At 41.0% G+C, this 19,137-nt stretch overlaps 1 protein-coding gene across 1 annotated transcript; it reads right to left on the bottom strand.

Annotated features, from left to right (window-relative positions):
• Window positions 1-2,861: 2,861 nt before the first annotated feature.
• On the bottom strand, window positions 2,862-18,987 carry LOC131573402 (transcription factor E2F7-like). Its single transcript, XM_058827341.1, has 12 exons — window positions 18,907-18,987; window positions 16,675-16,950; window positions 14,595-14,763; window positions 12,007-12,288; window positions 11,207-11,365; window positions 10,017-10,154; window positions 8,977-9,171; window positions 8,266-8,350; window positions 7,068-7,581; window positions 5,930-6,200; window positions 4,272-4,696; window positions 2,862-3,038 (listed from the first exon to the last, which is right to left on the bottom strand). The coding sequence occupies exons 1-12, from the start codon at window positions 18,985-18,987 to the stop codon at window positions 2,862-2,864; spliced, it is 2,772 nt and encodes a 923-aa protein (XP_058683324.1).
• Between the last annotated feature and the right edge of the window lie 150 nt (window positions 18,988-19,137).

Here is a 19,137-nt window from a genome sequence, read left to right as displayed (position 1 = left end):
GCTAGAGAGCAGGAAAAGCAGGACATCTAATCACTGAAGAACTGTTATAAACAGCAATAAAATTAATATCTATAATTAACTAGCAGTGCAAAAAAAACAAACTGGAAGCAGCTTTACATTAAAAATACAGCTTTTTAAATACAGAAATAGCACCAATTTACAGAAGACAATCAGAAATGTAAACGTGGCAGATAGATTCAAGTATAAATTATATGCTCCTCAACAACTGACTTAGGACAGAAAGGTTTCACAAACCCTGCAGAACTTCCTGGGTATGCACTTTGCCTCAGTGCAAATACAAATTTTGCTTTTCCAAAGCTACTTTGCTGATGAGCTGTTCCTAGTTTATTTAAATTCTTAGCTTTCAGTGAAGGTAAAGATAGGAAATGTAAACCCATTCCCTCTTGGCAACCAACTGCTCCCCCTCACCAGTCTAGTTCAGCAGCTCGGGTACAGAACAAAGCTGTCCCCACTGCTTCAGTGGTCTCACTCTATTTTAGCAAGAATTTTGCATTGACAAAATCAAGACAGCATATCCACATCCTTTTTCTCCTAGGCTCAAAACCTGTTTTCCCATCCATGACCCACAGAAGACAGAGTCAATCTCATTTCTAGACCTGCTGTATTTACAGAAACTCAAAACTGTAAGCAGAAATTGGAAATTGAAAATCCATTTTCACTCTCTGCATTTTCAAGTATAGTTTAAGTTAATTATGGCACACAATAGCATCACTGACAAAGAAAGGCAATTTTGGTGATGATGCTTCAACTTTGGCTCTTTGAAGCAAAGAGCCAATATTAGCTCTAATCCTCCCTGCTCCCAGCTGCCATATCACTAAAATGCTGCACTGTACTAGAGGGAGAGAGAAGAGACAAGGTTTGGAGAATCAGCACCCACCGTTTTCCCTGGAACCCAAGCAGCAGCACATGCACACCAGCAAGTGCAGGGGCAGCACTGTGCTAGTTACACACTGCTTTTCAAAGCAAAATTCATCTAAGTGGGTGTATAAGAAGAAATAATTCAAAAGAAAAAGCTGTAAACTTTCGTAACTGTAGTGTCATTAAATATAAAAAAAATAGCAGTCTGAAGATGTCTCTTTACCACCCCTGAAATTTCCTATGATAATTCTGCTATAGATTTTCTTTCAACAAGGGCTAACCAAGCCCTCTCAAAAACCTGTTATTGGTCTAGTCTAAGAGAAGGCCACATTACTCAAACTCTCAGCTTCACTAAAATTCTTTCTTAAATTCCATTTTCATTATACATTTCATTATTAAAATAAGATGCCCTCATCAAATTCCCAGCCTCAAAGTCCTAACCTCCCTTGACCAACAAAATAGCACATCCAAGAGTGCATCTACCCTTGGAAAATCAATACCAGTACCAAAGAGAGAGCTGATCATGCTGGCCTTACATTTGCTAAAAGTCCAAGCTAAAGTGATGTCAACAGAAACACTTTCTGTCTTTTGAACAGGAGACTGCACAAATTTAATTGCAGTTTGCTACATGAGTGAAAACATACCCAAACATAAGAGCATTAGCTCTTAAAATTATGTCCTATATTGATAATAGCACCATCTATTATTTGAGGACTTTGAATGTGAACTGTTATGACCTTTCTTCCTCATTATCTTCTCCTAGGGTGTACTGATAATTTTTATATTACTTTAAAAATCAAGGCTCCTGCTCTTTTCAACTTCTTTTTCTTGTTTAGATACATAAGTTCTCCCTTGTCTTCCCAACATGCTCAAATGCACTATTAACTAGCCACAAAACTCCAGTAAGTGAAGAGTTAGGCACTTAAGTACATACCCCTTAAGTACACTTAAGTAAACAGCTAAATAGGCACTTAGTAGACTCAGGTTAGACTGAATCTAATCATGAGTGAGGTTAATGACTTATCAGTATTCCTTGGTCAAAAAGTCTAGGCTGTATATTTAAACAGAAGATGAAATCTTAGCACAGTCCTCTCAGTGGTTTGTCACTCTCAAATCAGCTTTCAAATCTGTTTAAGGATTCAGGTTTTGTATTCTTTACATCTAATGTGCATATTTTGCTCAAAGTAAAAAAAACAAAAACCATCCAACCCAAGGACTAATACAGTTCATTAACACAACTATAAAAACGTTAACATTCACAGTTATTTTGGTCTTAATATTTTTCACATGTATACATTCAATCATACTGTGTTATTATTAGGTTTTTCTATCCACAAGTGCTGGGCAAATTGTAAAACAACCAACTGACATTCAAGTAATCCTACCCTGAGAAAATCTGTTATTCTGAAACTGCAAAAATCCTTTCTTTTCATTAATCCCACTCCAGTATACAAAATAAAAAGCAAGGGGTTGCACTGCAGAGGCAGGATTTGACAGATTGGAACCAAGGAAGTAGTTGCTCTCACAACTGCAAAAGTTTATCATTTTCACCACAGATTTACTCAGGGTAAGTAGAATACATGCAAATGAAATGCTTACCCCGGATAAGTGCTAGACATCTCACTTAAAACCATGAATAAAGAACCCCTGGGGACTCCAAAAGAATCTGTTTGCATCTCTTCACAGAAATGAAGACAGTTTCCCAAATTAAAATCACAATTACAACTTGATGCTCATAAGGCTGTGTGAAGCACAGAATCTGAATTCAAATCAGTACTGAAGGAACAATTCAGTAAAAGGATTTCTGTACCAAGGGTGATTTTGAAGAAGATGGCTAACAGAACCAGTGGGTGAATAGATAGTGGGGAAGCATGCCAAAAGGGGTGACATTTTAACGTCCTCCTCTTGCCAGGTAAGAGCTGCTCTCTTGTAATTGATACAGGGTCTGAGGACAATCTGCCCACCCCTTGCAAAGAGTGGAATTAGTCAGGGCTGGTACTAGAGATTTCCAGTCTCCTCTGCACAGAGCTGGCATTTCTGGTCTGGTTGCCTTCATTTTTCTTCCATGCCACAGGGTCTCCAAGACTTCCAGGAGTTTTAAAAAATGCCTCATGATGTGCAGGACGAATGCTCTTGGGAGTGAGAGGAGCTGACGAAGGCTATTTGTGAAAAACAAAACAAAACAAACTCAAAAAAACAAAACCAAAATTATTTGGCAGGATTTTGTCAAAGCCTACACACAAGCGGGCAAACAGAGGACAACTGGGAGACATTAATCCTGTACCCTGCTACACATCCTTTCAGAAGCTCCACGTGAAAAGCTTTTTGTTCTGGAACTAGATGCTAGTACAGCACTGCTGGAAGATGAAAGCCTTTAATTTCCAGCTTGAATTTTTTCATAATTAGTTCACACTCATTTGTTCTTATGACAATCTTGTCCTTTAGCTTCAATGGCTCTTGCTCTTCCATGATGTTTTACTCACTTTTGTTATTTGTTACCATCAAGAGAAATTACTCTTCTAAACCCTGACCTCTTCTAAGTGCCACTCTACTGAAAATTCCAATGTTAGCATCTGTAATCAGACTGGCTGCCATTCTCTTATTACAGCCTTTTCCTAAGCTTGAAGAAGATAAACATAAGGTAATGTTTATAACGCTTCCAAATCTATTCAATCTATTTGTCACTGAATTAGGCAACAGGCAAACAAATCACAGATTTACAAATATGAATTGAATTAGTGCCAAAATGTCACCGCTAATAGTTGTAAAGGTAACACTGTGTGACATGACTGTTTTATGTCACTCACTGTGTTTCAGATAAATGAGTCCTCCCTCACGATTGAATTTCTGATTTTTTTAACTAAAAGTCTGGTTCTATGGTAAATTAAAAAATATATACAAAAAGATCAACAATCCCACAATAATTGTTTTCACTCAGCTCTGATGATGCTATTACTTTTCCATTACACAGTGAAGAGAGATCAGAACAGGGCTGAAGGAATAACCCACGACACTACTACTGAAAAAGTGTTGCAGCCAGCTGACTCCTGAATTCTGACACATAATCCTCCTGTCCTCCTAATGTTTTTCTGTAGCCATTGCATAGCACACAATGACACTGTCAGATGGGGGAAAAAAACTTAAGATTGCTGGGGGATTTTAGAATTTCTGTAAGAGTTATAAAAGCACTTCACTGTTCAGGACTAAACGTGCTGTGCTGTGTATTGAACAGTGTCCCACACCCTATGCCACCGCTAGGACGGACACACATAGGCTAAGTGGAGACACCGGCTCTCAGCGTTGACACAGAGGCACCAGCCTGCGGGCACACGCTGCCGTCAGGCACCTGACACAGCTCTTCCATCACCGCTCCTGCTCACCTTCCCCCTTACCTGCTGCAGCTTCAGAAGGGTCACCGGGTGTCCCATACACACAGGGGAGTCCAGCTTAACAGCACTGCAAGACCTTGTAAGCACAGGACTCAGGTGCAGAGCAGGGTGAGCCGGCTGCTGTGGATCCACCGAGGGGGCGGGTGAGACCTTGGGGGTGACGACGGCCGTGGTGCTTATGAACACGGGGCTGGTTGATGCCAGGCTGGACACACTGAAATTTGTGGAGGCAGCGGCTGAGAAGGGGCCATCGGGAACTGGGGAAAGAGGACTGGTGAACGAGGGAGAGCAAACGAGAGGGAAGGAAGCCAAGGCTGCTGATGGCACCATGACACAGGGTACACTTAGAGACGGCAACTGGTTCGCGGCCAGGCTGATGGCACCAGGGGCTTGGTTTGCAGAGAACAGGAAATTAAAACTGCTTAATCCTAAACCAAAGAGAGAAAAAACAAAGCATAAATACACTTGAAAAAGGGAATTAAATTACTGTAACTTCATCTACAAGAGGAAAAAGGTGTGACAATAAAGCCTGCCTAGGAAGTAAACTATGACAAAATAATAAAAAATAAGGAAGAAAATTGTCATAAACCCCTAACTCTTCTGTCCAGCTCCCTTTCCTTACCTGCCTGCATTTTCCTCCCTACTTGTCCATTCACTGTACCTGCATCCATTTACTTAGGTCATACGAAGTACCAACCACACCCCTTGCTGGTTTCTGCTTCTAACTTTGATTACAAGCAACATCCTGGCTAAACAAATTTTTTTTTCACTAACTGGAATCATCCTCTGCTATATGCAAACATGTACATTACTTTTAATGAGGGAAAAAAAACCCCAGACAAATCAAACCCAAAAAATGGGAGACACCCACAAGGATATATCACAGAGACTTTAATTTTGCTTAGAACAGCTAAACTACTGTGTTGAAGCAGAAGCTGCTCTGGCTCCTAGTTTACCTGACCTTCCAAAATACCAGGATCAGCATTCTTAAACTGAGCATCTCTGACCTAAATGAAATGCTATAGACCCTACTCCATGTCATGACTGAATCAAAGACTAAAGCAGTAGTCATGGAAATCTGCCACATGTCCTGTTCCCACAAAGCAGTCATCCACTGCACAAAAACACAGGCACAAAACATGGTGGACATGAAATCCCATTGCAGTATTTTCAGCTGCTTCCTCTAGATCTCCACAGTGTCATACAAGCAGGGCTGGCAACATTCCCAGTGCCTTGGGTTTCAGGGGTTACACTGATAACGCATGTTACAAGACAGTACAAAGTTTGAAGGCGATGAAATTCATACACTCAGGGGATGCTGCTGTTCTATACTGGCCAGCCTACTGCCAAATCTAAACTTCCAGCACCTTTGAGTTTCAAGTGTTGGATAAGTGTCTTTTTTTGCTGCATATAATTCAGGCATACATACCCCACACTGTTTAATACTAGTAATGTTTGGGAAGCTCAGAAAAATGCCTCCTTTCAACAATTGAAAACAACAGTTTACGTTGAGTCAAGAGATTTCAGAGTTACTAAACTACTACAGAGAACTGCTGTCAGGGTTTTTTATGTCAAATATTCACCTATTTGTAGGACTCAGTATTTACTCAGTGAACAGATACAGAGGTTTGGGTGCCTCTAGATCTCATGGCTGTCCTTACCAGCAGCAGGCTGAACATAAAGATACTGTGGCTGGAAAGGTTGATTGGCATTTTCTTTAGAGATGTGCTCATTTCCTGTAGAGGGTTCATCAGGTTCTTCGCTCTGAGATTGTTTTTCTTGCTCCAGACAATCGAAAGGCTTAGTAGACTCCTTGTTTGCTGCCTCTGGAGCAGCAGGACTTGCAAGGTCAAGATGATTGTTTTCAAGATGTACAGCAGCTGAACAGCCACCTCCTGGGGAAGATTCTGCCTTTGGTGACTCAGAAGGCTTCTAAGCAAAAACAAAAGTGGAAATGAAGAGTCCAAACTGAAATAATGCAATACCTCTCATGCACCTTCCTTGTGCATCTGTGCAAAGGAGCAGCACAAACCTGATTAGCAAATCACTAAGCTAAAAATTTTGTTTGAGGGTTTGAAGAGCCATATTAGTGATGCCTAAATCCTGTGCCCTCTGCTGTAGTTCACATTCAGTACTTGGATACACTACATAAGAAATACCTGACCTCTGGGATTACTTTTTTATTGACAAGGAGAAACACTTGCTTCAAATGGTTTATATTCAATATTCAAATGGTTTATATGACATGATCTTGAGCCTGACCTCTACTTTCAGTATTTTAGTGAATTCTGAGATAACTAGGCGTTGCCTTCATCATCATCATCTTCTTTCACCAGCCTGTGGGCAGCACTGGGCCTCAGAGAGAGGGACTCAGGCTGGAGAGTAGGGGGAAAGATCAAATCACATTTGCCATAGCTCAGTGGAGTAAGCAATGCTGCTGCTGTCTGGGAAAGCCCAAGCTAACAGGGGAAGAAAAGTAATAATTACATTGATTTCTTCCCCTCTGACCCATTGTTTTGCTGAAGAAAATGATCAGGATGCTAATTCCAAAGAACAGCTGAGCATCACATCACTATGCAAAGCAATCCAAGTCCATTTTCCCCTGCTAGTGTGAAAACATCTCCCAGTTAATGCTTATACTTCCTGACACAGCCCCCTTGCAAGTTTATTAACATGTGGGAGACAGCATTTTTCTCTCTCAAGAGCAGTGTAGTGAATTTTCCCTTCCAAAAACACTGTCTTAGGCAAAAATCTTTCCTTACTATGAGAAAGCCTAAGTGATAATGAAAATCACTTTACCTTGGGTACTACAAGTGAGAGGGGCACATCACTGTGCTCCAGCGTCTGCTTTTTAGCAGCTGGCTCTTCATCAGGTGCAGAGGGCGATGAGCACTTGTGGGAGCTGCGTTTTTGGCAGACAGTGGGAGGCACAGCAGCCTGAGCTTCTGCACTCCTGTTTCCCAGGTCTCCTGCAGTGGGCAGGGGCTCGCTCAAGTTATTTTCCTGAAGACCATGGCACAACATAAAAAGGGATGAAGATGGAAAGCACACGAAGGGTTGGCTGGGGACCAGGGTAGGTTTTCCATTTTCTGCGTTGGAGTCTGCTGGCGTGGAAGAATGTGAAGCCTGGTTGCTGATACCAACTGGTAGTGAGAAGTTTGGCACATCTGCCTGAACCACAGGGAAAACTGCCTGAGGCAAAGGGTTAACACAAAAATCAGAGTCCCCAGGAACAGGAAGATGGGAGAAGGGTAAGGTTATGTTGGAGTTCTTTGCTGAACTTTGTATTGTTTCGGTGTCACAAGCTTTATTCCTAAAAAACAAAAAAACCCCAAACAATAATGAAAAGAGGAAAAACATTTACTCCAAAATTAAACCCCTGTTTTATCCTTAGAAGCAAAGAGGTACTATTTGGACATAAATGTGGAAAAATTCCACCCCCAAATGACAATTTTTACCCAGTTCACAAGAAGGGTCACTTTTTATCATTTTTAATTACACAGAAGCAGAGCTCTCAGGTTTTTGGTGGATCAATAATGCTTTTGGCTGCACTTGACTAGTCAATCATTCAAAAATGAATTCAAACTGGAATAGGTGTAGAGAAGACAGATGAGAGACGGAGATGCCCTTCCATGGAATCATAACTTGCACAACCTACCCAGACAATAGGTCAAAGGATGCAGGAATGACCTATATAAAAACATATGACAGAAAGAGCTACTGAAGCAAAACACCAACACTGGTACAAGTGGGTGTAAAATGACCATGAAAAAAAAAAATCAGTATTAAATTAGTATTATCAATATTATATATATATCAGTATATATATATATATATATATCAACATTAGTATTAAAATCAGTATTATCAGTATTAAAATTGTAATAATGAGACTTTCTGGCAATTTTTTTATTTCAGTCTCATCAATGGAATCTGTCCTTAAACTAAACATGACAAGCACAAAGCTGCAACTGGACAAGAGTTAAGACCAACCTACCCAGTATCTTCCTCTATTTTCTGTCTGCAGACAGCTGCTAGATTTATCATTTTGGAACAATTTTCATCTGAATTCGCAGTAGCGGCTGAAAAAACAAAGAGGTATTCAATTAATCTCAGATAGGTTTACCAAGCATATTTTGATACTGGCCATATAAAATAATTGCTATAATTTTTCAGTCCTGACACATTTTTATAACATCCACTAATCACCTACAGCCAGAACCTGCAAGATACTGAGAACTCTCAAGTCCCACTGGAGGCGTGTTCAACATCGTCATTTCCCATAAGAGGGAACTGTGAAAAGCTCTGTAATTACTTTATCTTTTTTAACAACTATCTGTTAGATTGTTACAGTAAATTTCACTATATTAGGAAATATAAAATAAAGGAAGCATTATGTGGCTAAAGTTTTTATCTTAATCAAGTTTTCACAGTACAAACTGTAGTATAGTTGCAGTAAAGAGAAACATTTAGCTGCAGAAAATAAACTGCAGATTCAATTGCATTATGGCCCAGATTCACCTCATGTAACTTGAGGCATTTGATTGTAGGTTCTAAACCAGAAATTTCATTATCACATGAACAGTAGAAATATAGGTACCTCCCAAGAGTAATTCACATATTTAATTATGCTGATTCACCCAATCAAGTGCCCTCAATCTGGGCAGGTCCAGTGGGATAGAAAAGAACATGCTTCATTAGTAGTTACCTTGCCTCTCTTGACGTGGGCTGTTAGGCTCAGAACTGACCTTCCTTCTGGTTGCTTCACAAGGCTGCGCACTGTTAAACGAAGCGTGACGTGTAAACTTTTGCTTTCCAGTAGCACTGGTCTGGTACTGGACACAGGCTCCTCTCTGTGTCCCTGGCACAGGATCTGACGTTGGGCTATGTCCTCTCAACTCATCTGTAGGGACATCATTTTGTACAACAGTCCTTCAGGCAACACAGCTTGTCATTTAGGCTTCTGCCATATTACTAGACTTGGCATTAAGGGAAGAGGCAACCTCTCGATTATCTCAAACCACTCAACACTGAAACAAGTCTAGAATTCAGTAAGCACCAGTAGACAAGGTAAGGGCTTCCTTCCATCCATTCCATAGCAGCTGCAGCAGCAGCCACATTCTAGTGTGCTAGCGAGGAGGAGAAAGGCTACTAAGATAGTATTTACATTATCCTTCATTTTACTTGTTCCTGGCACTGTCCTGATGCAAATATCAAAGCTAAAGAGCTTCCCTTTTCTCTGGCTTCTAGCCAAGGAACATCAGCTCACAGAGATGCTTTGTCCCACCACCTTGTTCTTTTGCAGACAAAGCTTTTGTAAAAGGGGCCATAAGCAAGAAACAGCCCTGCTCTACCTTGGTATGTACCCTTAAAAATAAAATAATTCACTGTATAATTATTATGGAATTACCAAAATTTTGCAACCCAGTGCAGCTATGGACCCAGATTTGAAGGTATCAGTTCTATCTATCTATATATCTATTGGTCTACAATTCATACAGTTATGCATATAGTTATCTAAGTCAGTGTAAGAATACCTACAAGACACAGTATCCTCTGACATCCCTCCACAGATCCAGATCTTGGGCGCAGAGTCTAACATGGGCCAATGTTGAGTTGGCAGCAGTTAATAATTACAGGGTACCCACTGAATGCTGAGCCATTCTTTACACACAGAAAGCAACCTTTTACCAACTGAGAAGAGAGCATCAAAGAAAAAAGAATATAAATGCCAGCTACACAAGTTACCAGTGTTTTCAGGAAATTCCACAGGCCCAATCCACTTGAAAGCCGGTTTGCGTCCTCGTTCCTCTGTGACATGGACTTTCTTGATCAAGCCTAGGCTGGTGAGAACATTGGCAATATCATACAGTCTTCGTACCTTTGCTAACAACAAAAGGCAGGAGTAGATAAGAGAGTCAGGTTTACCATGCATACAGGACATATTTATGTGCTAATTTCATTCCAGACTTTGACCACAGCTTTCATAGATGAGGTGGCCAAAATCAAATTGGCATGGACTTTGGCTACCTCCTATGAAGGCTGCCATGCCAACTCCCACCTGATTGTCACTACTGTTTCATATCTTAGCTGCTCAGGTTTAAACTCACCTTCTTCATTTTGATGGAAATAGGTTAGGAAGTGATTGCATCATCAACTTGCCCAGAAAAGGCAACTACCTCCATGAAGGTAAAGAGAAGTTAGGGGCAAGAGGCACAACAGTGCACAGCTCACATGAGGACACATATTTATAATTTTAAAAAATATAAACATACTCAGCAAAATCTCTGAGACTCTAGTAAATAACACCTTTGAGCTGACTATGATACCCACATATTTTCCAGCTGAACTCCTCACATTTCTTCTCATACTTAGGGAAGAAATTTAAGACTGAAGTGCAAATGCTTTACTTTAGAAGTACTTTAAAGACTTAAAAGTCTTTATCTTAGAAGACTTGTTTACTAATGCCAAGTTTTCCCATGTTATCCAAGGGATTGAAGTACAAATCCTCACAAACTGAGGATTTGCCATCCAGCTGTGAAAGATTTCTGGGGTAAAAAGGAGAAGGAACACATTTCTGCAGAGAGAAAATTAATTCCATTAAATTAAACAACATGTTTCAGTTCTGAAACATCATTCAGAGCAGTACAGGAAACAGGATTTAAGTATGAAAAAAAAAATCAAAACTAACAAATTTTCTTTTTTATTTTGAAGTTGAATTTGGGAGATAACTGTCAAACTGACTCTTCCCCACACTAAGCTCTGTTTCCACAAATACACATTTTCAATGAAAAAAACCCCAGAACGTATCCCAGGAAAAATGTACAAATTGCTTCTGCTGTTACATACTGGTGTCTGTTTGGTGTCACTCCAAACGTGTCCCCATTATCTTTACTCACTGATTGATTGATTGATTTGCCTCTCATTAGCCATCTTACTTTTAAATTTGCTGTGGTCCACTGTATCCTGGGTTTCTTCTATCAGTATCTTTGCTGCGATGTCCAGAGTGACTATCTTGGTCTTGGAGACAAGGAACAGCATGACAAACTTTTGGCTCATAATCCGCAATGACTTGTCCTTTCTGCTGTTTGCAGATGCTGCATTACAAATAATACCCAAGCCTCTTAGCATATGTCATCCATCACCGCCAGAAAACTAGTAAGAAGGTTTCTCCCACACAAAATAAGCAAAGTATTTCCTTGCCAGAAGGCAGAAATTTATTGAAAGGCAGCAAATAACTGATTAATGCAGACAGGAGTCTCTTCAAAGGGCATTAAAAATTCAAACTTGAAAAATAGGTTTTGGAAAGTGAAATTCCAAAGCTGATTCTATGTTACATGACACAGTTTTGTGCCACTATAATTTTGTGACTAATGGACTTTGTAATTTAAAACCATTATGTGTTATATGGGGAGCATGCAAAGAGTAGACAAATTCAGATGGTGCTTTCTGTCAGGATAAAGCATGTAGTGTCAGATACACGTGGGGAGAGAACTGGATTGTCCAGCACAACTTCCTGCCAGTCTGCAGGACAGAGAAAAGTATCTGTCTTGAGACCTGTGTTAGGGACAGGAGAGAAGGAAGAATTCTGTACCTTCCATGGAGAATTCAGCACCTCTTTGCAAAGGAAAAGCTTTTGTTATTTAATTTAAAGGCAAAGCAAAGGAAAAAGCGACACAGTAAACTGGAGAAAGAGATATGTGTTTCTGTATCATTAGCCATTTAGTAATCATCTTACCAGAGATGCAATCTGGTTCTGAAAAGTCCAGTAATGGTCTGTCTTGAGAATCTGGAATAATTTCCTTTTTCCGTTCTCCAAATTTGTATTCTAAGTCCTGCTCCTTGTGCTGGGAGGTCATTAACTCTCCATACTGCAGCTCTCCTGCCTCCTGAAGCATTTTCAAAGTTTGGCTGAGGTTGTGCCGGCCATGCCAGCAGTATTGGTTCTTGGCCACACGGCTGACCAAGTGCAATGACTCCAGGACGTTCACGATATCGTAAATTCGTCTCCGCTCAACTCCTGTTTGGGAAGTGGAGAGGGGAGCAGATAAAAAAGACACAGATGCTCATCTTAGTTCAGCAGAAGCAAACAGAGTACAGGTTGTTCTCTAATAGACATTTTCAGTGTTCATGTGGACACATTCTATTAGATACATCTATATTTGCACACTGAAAATCTGATTTATGCATGGCCAGCTTCACACTATGTTGTTCTGTGTCCATTTTAACTTCCAGCACAGCCATGGCTTCAGCTCAAACTGTGTTTAGAACTGATTACCACCTGCCAGCCCCATTCACTACCCAAACTGCCCCAGGGTTTTCAGAGCACTTTGGATCTTCCTTACACAGAGCTTCAACACTCAGACACGTACCTGTACACAAGCCTGTGTGTAATAGAGGGCAGAAAAGGGTCTGCCACCGCATAAAAGTCCCTCCATACAGAAACCAGGGGGAATGCAGTCCTCCACTTGCACTTAGTGACACAATTAGTTTTACTTGCCAAGTAAGTTACCAAGTAAAGGGGCATCAAAAGCTTCACAAGGTGCAGAGGTGTAGAGCGGTATAGAATGAGACCTCAATACAACAGAAATGAATCATGAATGCTGGCTGGGTCTATACCTGTAGGAAATTTATGAAATATGTCCAGCTTGAGTTTGGCCTGACTGATGTGAGCAAAGTTGGGGATTGATTATGAACAGGTTGATGGCAGTGCTCACTGTCCTAGGTGCTTGTGTCCAGTGCTGTTTGAAGTGTGGCTGTTATATGTAAAACAATGTACTATATGCTGATGGCAGCATCTGCACCAAAAATCTTTTAACACTTAACATCAGCTGAGCAGAACAAGCGCTAGCTGTGAAGAATTTGGAGCGAAACACAATTAAAAAAAAAAACGAGAGGGCTACACATATCCTGGAGTCTGTCAGGCACCAGCAGTACAGCCCCCTTTGTGGCCTTCCACGGGTCTTCCGTGAACAAAGCAATATACATTTGTAGCAAAAGCTGTATCACAGATGCCATTTGTTACATCGCGAGCAGCAACATCAGCAGGAGGTAATTTTGTGGTCACTGAAGCAAGTGGATACAAGCAAGGAAGAGAAAACCAAAGGGAAAAAGACAACCAAAACCTTCCAATTTCCAGGAGGTGAAATTTCCAACAGTAAGTTTTAGAGGAAAGCTTCTGTTATTTAGGAAAGCAAGGTAATGCCACTCCCAACACAGAATAAAGCACTATTCATGTTCAACTGTACAAAGTTGGAGCATGAGCATCTCATGCAAACACATAAAAGAATAACTGTAGAATCTAAAAGAACAATTAATTTTAAAAATAATTTACCTAATCTGTACTCTAGCTAGTATTTCTGATTATTCTGATATCTATTTACCTAATCTGTATTCTATCCTATTTCCAATTCACTCTACCAAGGCAAAAAAATGGGTATTCCAAGGCCCTTCTTAACAGAGGCACAGAAGATATCATTCTTCTGTTCCTTCCCAAAACAGACAAATTTAATTCTTTTCCTCTTAATACCTGAGTCTTAAATGTAGATACAAGATTTATTTAGTTTAAGTCAAATTTTGTAAAGCCCTTCCTAGCTAAGAAACCACCTCTCCAAGGACTCGGATATTTTTGTTATTAATCTGTCCTGGCTGAGTCCTCTCTTCCAAGTTTTATTACTTCTGGCAGATATTTCATTAATCTTTTAACTAACACCAAACTTAACAGCAGAACCAGCAAATGGGCTACTCAAAACCTTCTTGCCACCTCAATACATGACATTTTCTCATGGTACTCTTTCAGCTCTCCCAGCACCTTCCCATCACAAGGCAATATTCAAAGCTAAGGTAACCTTGATGAACCATGAGATCTCGGAAGATATGATGTCAAACATGTTCAGAAGTCAGAGAGTAAACACAACTGATCTCCTACACATACCAGTATGCAATAATTTCCTCAAATGTTTCATTTTGACAAAATTTCTTGTCTATAAACCCTCCTTCAGGGGGTTTGTAAATCCTAACTCCTTCAGTGTTCAACAAATTGAATATTTAAGACAGCAACTGAGTTCAGAAACAGCTGGAAGCAAGATCTGTCCAGTAAAAAGTGCAGAAAGTCAGAAAACAGATTTCAAAATGGTAGTGCTACCAAACAACAAAGACACTGAGGAATATTAGGTATTTCCAACTCTTGATTAGTATGATTAAAGAGTATCCAGATGCTGGAGAAGGCAGATCTTGAATGTAGTCTGTTAGAATATGATCTTTGGGAGGCCCACCTGTTAGGTTACCCCAGGTGATCAGTTACCCCAGTTTTGCAGGTATACATACCAAGAATTGCAGCCACTTCATCCAAAGAAATGGTAGTTTTCTCTGTTGACAATGGGTAATTTGGATAGCGAGCTAGAAACTTTTGGCACAAGAGTCCTAAGCTTTTCTGTTTTCTGCTGGGTCTCTGCTTTTCAAATTCATCAACCGTGCCGTCATCTACTATATCATACTGTTAAAAAATAAATGTTAACCCTTTAGTGCAGAGCTTTTAAAAGCAAGACATAGTCAAGTGAGGCATATTTCAGATGTCACCAATATTTAAGGTATTTTCTAATTCAAAAAAAACCCCAAAACATGGACACCTTGAAAGCACAGAGCACTTGGATAACACAATTGCAAGCTCTTCTTATTTCATCACACAAGATACCTACAGAAAAACTCTCATCTGTGCAATTATGAAATAGTGGCCATGCATAAGGGAAAAAAGCCAGTAAGATCAACACCCAAGACTAGCAGATGATAAGATTATACTCAAGAAAGAGTATTTCTTTTGGAAAGAAGGAAGAATATGCTCCTAAACACTTCTGGATCTAATAAAACAGGAGATGCAGAAGCCATCAAGAAATTCCTGCAATAGCTCTTTTCGCTGACTTTTACAGTGACTCTATCACTTAAAAAAAGGTGCTACTCAGTCTTTGAACCTTAAATGTAGTCAAGATGTTAGCTTAAGTAATTCTGTAGGATGGCCTGAATGTGGTCTTTCTGACCCTACAGCGAGGAAAAAAATAGAAACCAGCAAAACCATGGTGGCAAGAACGTAGGAAGAAGTATGTTTATTTATCACAAAAAAAGAATGATAGAGGATTATTTTGCACTGGTAACTCTGGGGTTTCCCTCTGTGTTATAAAAAGGAAAAGAAGTCTTGCCCTTTGGCAAAGAAAAGCTGAAGGTGGTAGTAGCTGTTAAAACCTGTGTTTCCTTGCTTATGGGATCTTAAACTGTCCTGTGGTAGCTGTAACTAAGTAACCTTGTGGCAGGCTGGTGCTCTGATAGAACTGAGTTTTAAATGGCAGGGAAATAGCAGTATTCTTACTCTGAAACGTCTACTTCTTTTGTATGTTACCTTTCTAAGTGCAGAAAATTATTAAATGGAAGTTTTACAACTAGAAAATATTTGAAATCTTTATCGTAGCCACCCCAAAAATGCTGTGTGATCTTAGCAGGCTTGGAGCGGTAATGAACTAACCTTAAACATCAACTATTTTCTGCCTACTGGACACTTCGTTAGCAATGATCTTTAAAGAATTGTTTGCTTTGTTATGACTATGAAAACTGCAGAATTTTCTACACTACTATTGCTACTGCAGTTGCTGTAAAAACTACACTTCTAGAGTGATCTGTACCTATGAAATGATGCTTCCCAGTAGGACCCAGAACTATTTTCCTGTTGCTGAAATCACCAGGGAAGGATATCCTACAAGAAATAAACCAGGAGAGGAAAAGCAGTTGTTGGAACAAAAAAAAAAAGGATGAAGGAAGAAAACCGTAATGATGCTTACTACAATCTCATCCTCTCCAGGGACAGACTTCCTAAAGTGAGGACAGGGATCAATCCTTGCATTACCTGAGTCATGTGAAGTAGAAATTTTAATGCTTGGCCTTGCTTTCTGACCACTAGTTTGGTGGGAAAGTGGGGAAAAAAGGGTTTCAGCAGACCACTTTGCAAGACAGTTGCAGATGAGGTATAAGATTTGGAAAGTATGTTCCCTCACTGTCAAATTTATTTTTGAAAATGACATTTGCTGAAAACAGATCTGGCGATTTTCTTTCTAATGTGGTTCAAAAGTACTTCAGTTGGGGAAAATCACATTTATGCTCTACATCCTTCACTGTCCTTTTAAGTAATATTCAGGTTCTTGAGGGGATCTCAGGTCAATTACTAATAAGAGTTATTTTTCATCTTTTCAAGTCCTACTGCTCAGTCAGTGCTGTTTTGGCGGTGGCAAGTGTCCTTGGCAATGTCTTACAATTCTGCACCTTTCCATAGGGAGCAAAGAACCAGATGGAAGCAAACTGAGGAGCAACTTAAGGAAAATCTGAATCCTAGCTGAATATAAGGTAATGGTGTTCTGAGTCTCACCTGTAATGAATCAGGTGTGTCACTCTGCTCACTGTTTTCTATGGGTCTGAAGAGCTCTTTCTTCTTTTCCCTGTCCCTCATGTCAGGGCTAGCAGCACTAACAAGAATCTTCAGGTTAGCAGTAGGAGTCCAGGGATCAGGCTGAGGTCTGTCAGTGATCTTAACAGGTGTAATTGGATTTCTTTCCGGTGTGCAGCCTTTTTGCTTCGATAAATCAATTGGTTCACTCTTAATGGGAGTCTTTGGGGCCATCCTGGATCGATCAAATATGTTTTCCTATTAAAAACAAAGTTCTTTAGACACAAAGTTCTTCAGACACATTCCATTAATCAATTTCATGATTCTTATGAAGGCAGTTTTACTGACGTGTGCCTTGGCACTCTCAGCTATATTTAGCTGAGAGTTATTCAGTTATTCTGCCTTTGTTGGGAATGTTAAAATATTCTACATGCTGCTGTACTGGAGGAAGTATATTTGAGATACTGCCTTGAAATACAGAAATTTTAATTTATACTGGATTACCACATGAACTTTATGAAGTTTTTCCTTTTACTTGGAGTAATTTAACTATTCTGCAGCTGAAATATGTTTTAACAGGTGATTCCAGAGGTCATCCGAACATTCATAGTCTAGCTAGAAAAAAGTTCTAGTAACAACTGAAACTAGCTTTTTCTAGGAGCAGTTTTGTGGCATTCAGACTGGAAACAAATTTGGCACATCAAAAGCATTGTGCTCTGACCACCTATGAAGAACACTTCTGCAAACATTCACCTATGAATTACCCAAAAGAATGTAATAAATACATCCATTTTTTACAACTGTCTCACTGTTGTTGCAAACTTACTACACTGTGACAAGTAGGGGTCAATTTAGAGGCCATGGTACTTCTTGGAATATATATTCATATAGTGTTGGCACTCAATATTTTCTTGCAATTTCACATAATCAACCGTTAAGTAATGCAGAAAGTCTATCTTCCCCTAAAGTTCTTGTTCATTATGTCTGGTGGTAATGGAACTGCAGTGAGGGCAGGTGAAGCAACCTGCTGTTTCAGTACCTCAGATGTTCACATCTGTGCAAATACCACAATGAAAAAAGTGTGAAAAGCACATAACTATGCACTTTCAAATTTTTATTTCCTACTATCAGATCTTTACTTTCTACTATCATGATTGCTACTAAAGTAAGAAACACTTTCACCCTCTCTCCCCCCTTTTTTTTTCAGTAGCTGCAACACTCTGTGAAGTCCTACCTGTATTGCACAGAACTGCAAGGGCAGTTGGTAGAAGCATGAGATAGTGGACAGGAAAGGCCAATTCATGAACTTAGTATGCAAGCAGTAATTAAAAAAAAATCTCTGATATAATAAAAGTGTAATCTGACAAGAACTGTGTGAATTTTGGAGGACTCAGATTGAGCATGGACAAGAGATCGTGAATTGCATCTAGTTCAGGAGACATTAGAGAGTAAGGTTATGCCCGAGGCTACACACGAAGTCTCCTGGCTGGTGAGGCAGTAGGGAAGCAATGAGCTTGTTCCTTGCTGAGTGGCCCTACTTAGCCTCTTGGCTGGAGAACACTGCTTCATGAACACAGACCAGAATGGAAACCTAGTGGACGTGTCCATCAGCGTGCTCAAACTACTGCTAAATAACAGAACTGGACTATTCCTGTGCCAGCTTAGGCCTGGTGGTTCTTTCCTTTAGAACCACGAGCCTCTACAAGAGCTCTGTCCACCTTACCACATAGTAGTCATTGGACACTTGAGATCACCGAGTGAGCTTTACTCATGTGAAAGTTCAATGGTGTTTCCCGGTGTGTAGTACCAGAGTGCAATCACTTCACTTAGTGGCAAGGGTGGCATGACTCAGGCTTCTTACACTGGATTATTTCTTTATCTTAAGGGTAGCGCTGGACATGCCAGTGCTCCAAGTGCTCACAGGTAAGATGCTGCTGCACAGACCAACAGAGCAGAGCAGGTTCGATGGGCAGCCCCTCAAACGCTGCCCACAGAAGCCACAGAAGCACGATCCAGAGCCCGGCCCCCGTCCGAGCCCCCCGGGTGGCGGCCCTGCACTCGCGGGGCTGGGGCTCCGTGGCGCCCACCGCTCCAGCCGCCCTCCCTTCCTCCCCGTTCCTCCCCTCCCCGTACCGGCCCTGGGCTCCGGACAACGCGTTCAGGGAACGAGCGGCGCCGGACCGGACCGGACCCCCGGCCTGCCCTCCCACTCACCTTCTGGGCCGCCTCGGCGCGGCCCCGCCGCCCCGGCCGGGCGCTCGCCAGGTCCCGCAGCGCCAGGACGCTCACCTCCATCTGCAAATCGAGAAGGCGCTTTTAGTCCCGCTCTTAAGGGCAGCCGCTCCCGTCCCCGGAGGGACGCGCGGGGAGCGCGGATGCTCTCGGGGCTGCGTTCCCGGGGAGGGAGGGAGGGAAGGGAAGGGAGGGAGGGGCGGGAGGCTCGGC

This window comes from Poecile atricapillus, chromosome Z, assembly GCF_030490865.1.
Source record: "Poecile atricapillus isolate bPoeAtr1 chromosome Z, bPoeAtr1.hap1, whole genome shotgun sequence".
Lineage (NCBI taxonomy): Eukaryota > Metazoa > Chordata > Aves > Passeriformes > Paridae > Poecile > Poecile atricapillus.
Note: the sequence above shows the minus strand (reverse complement) of the source record. Positions and strands in the feature narration are given on the sequence as shown.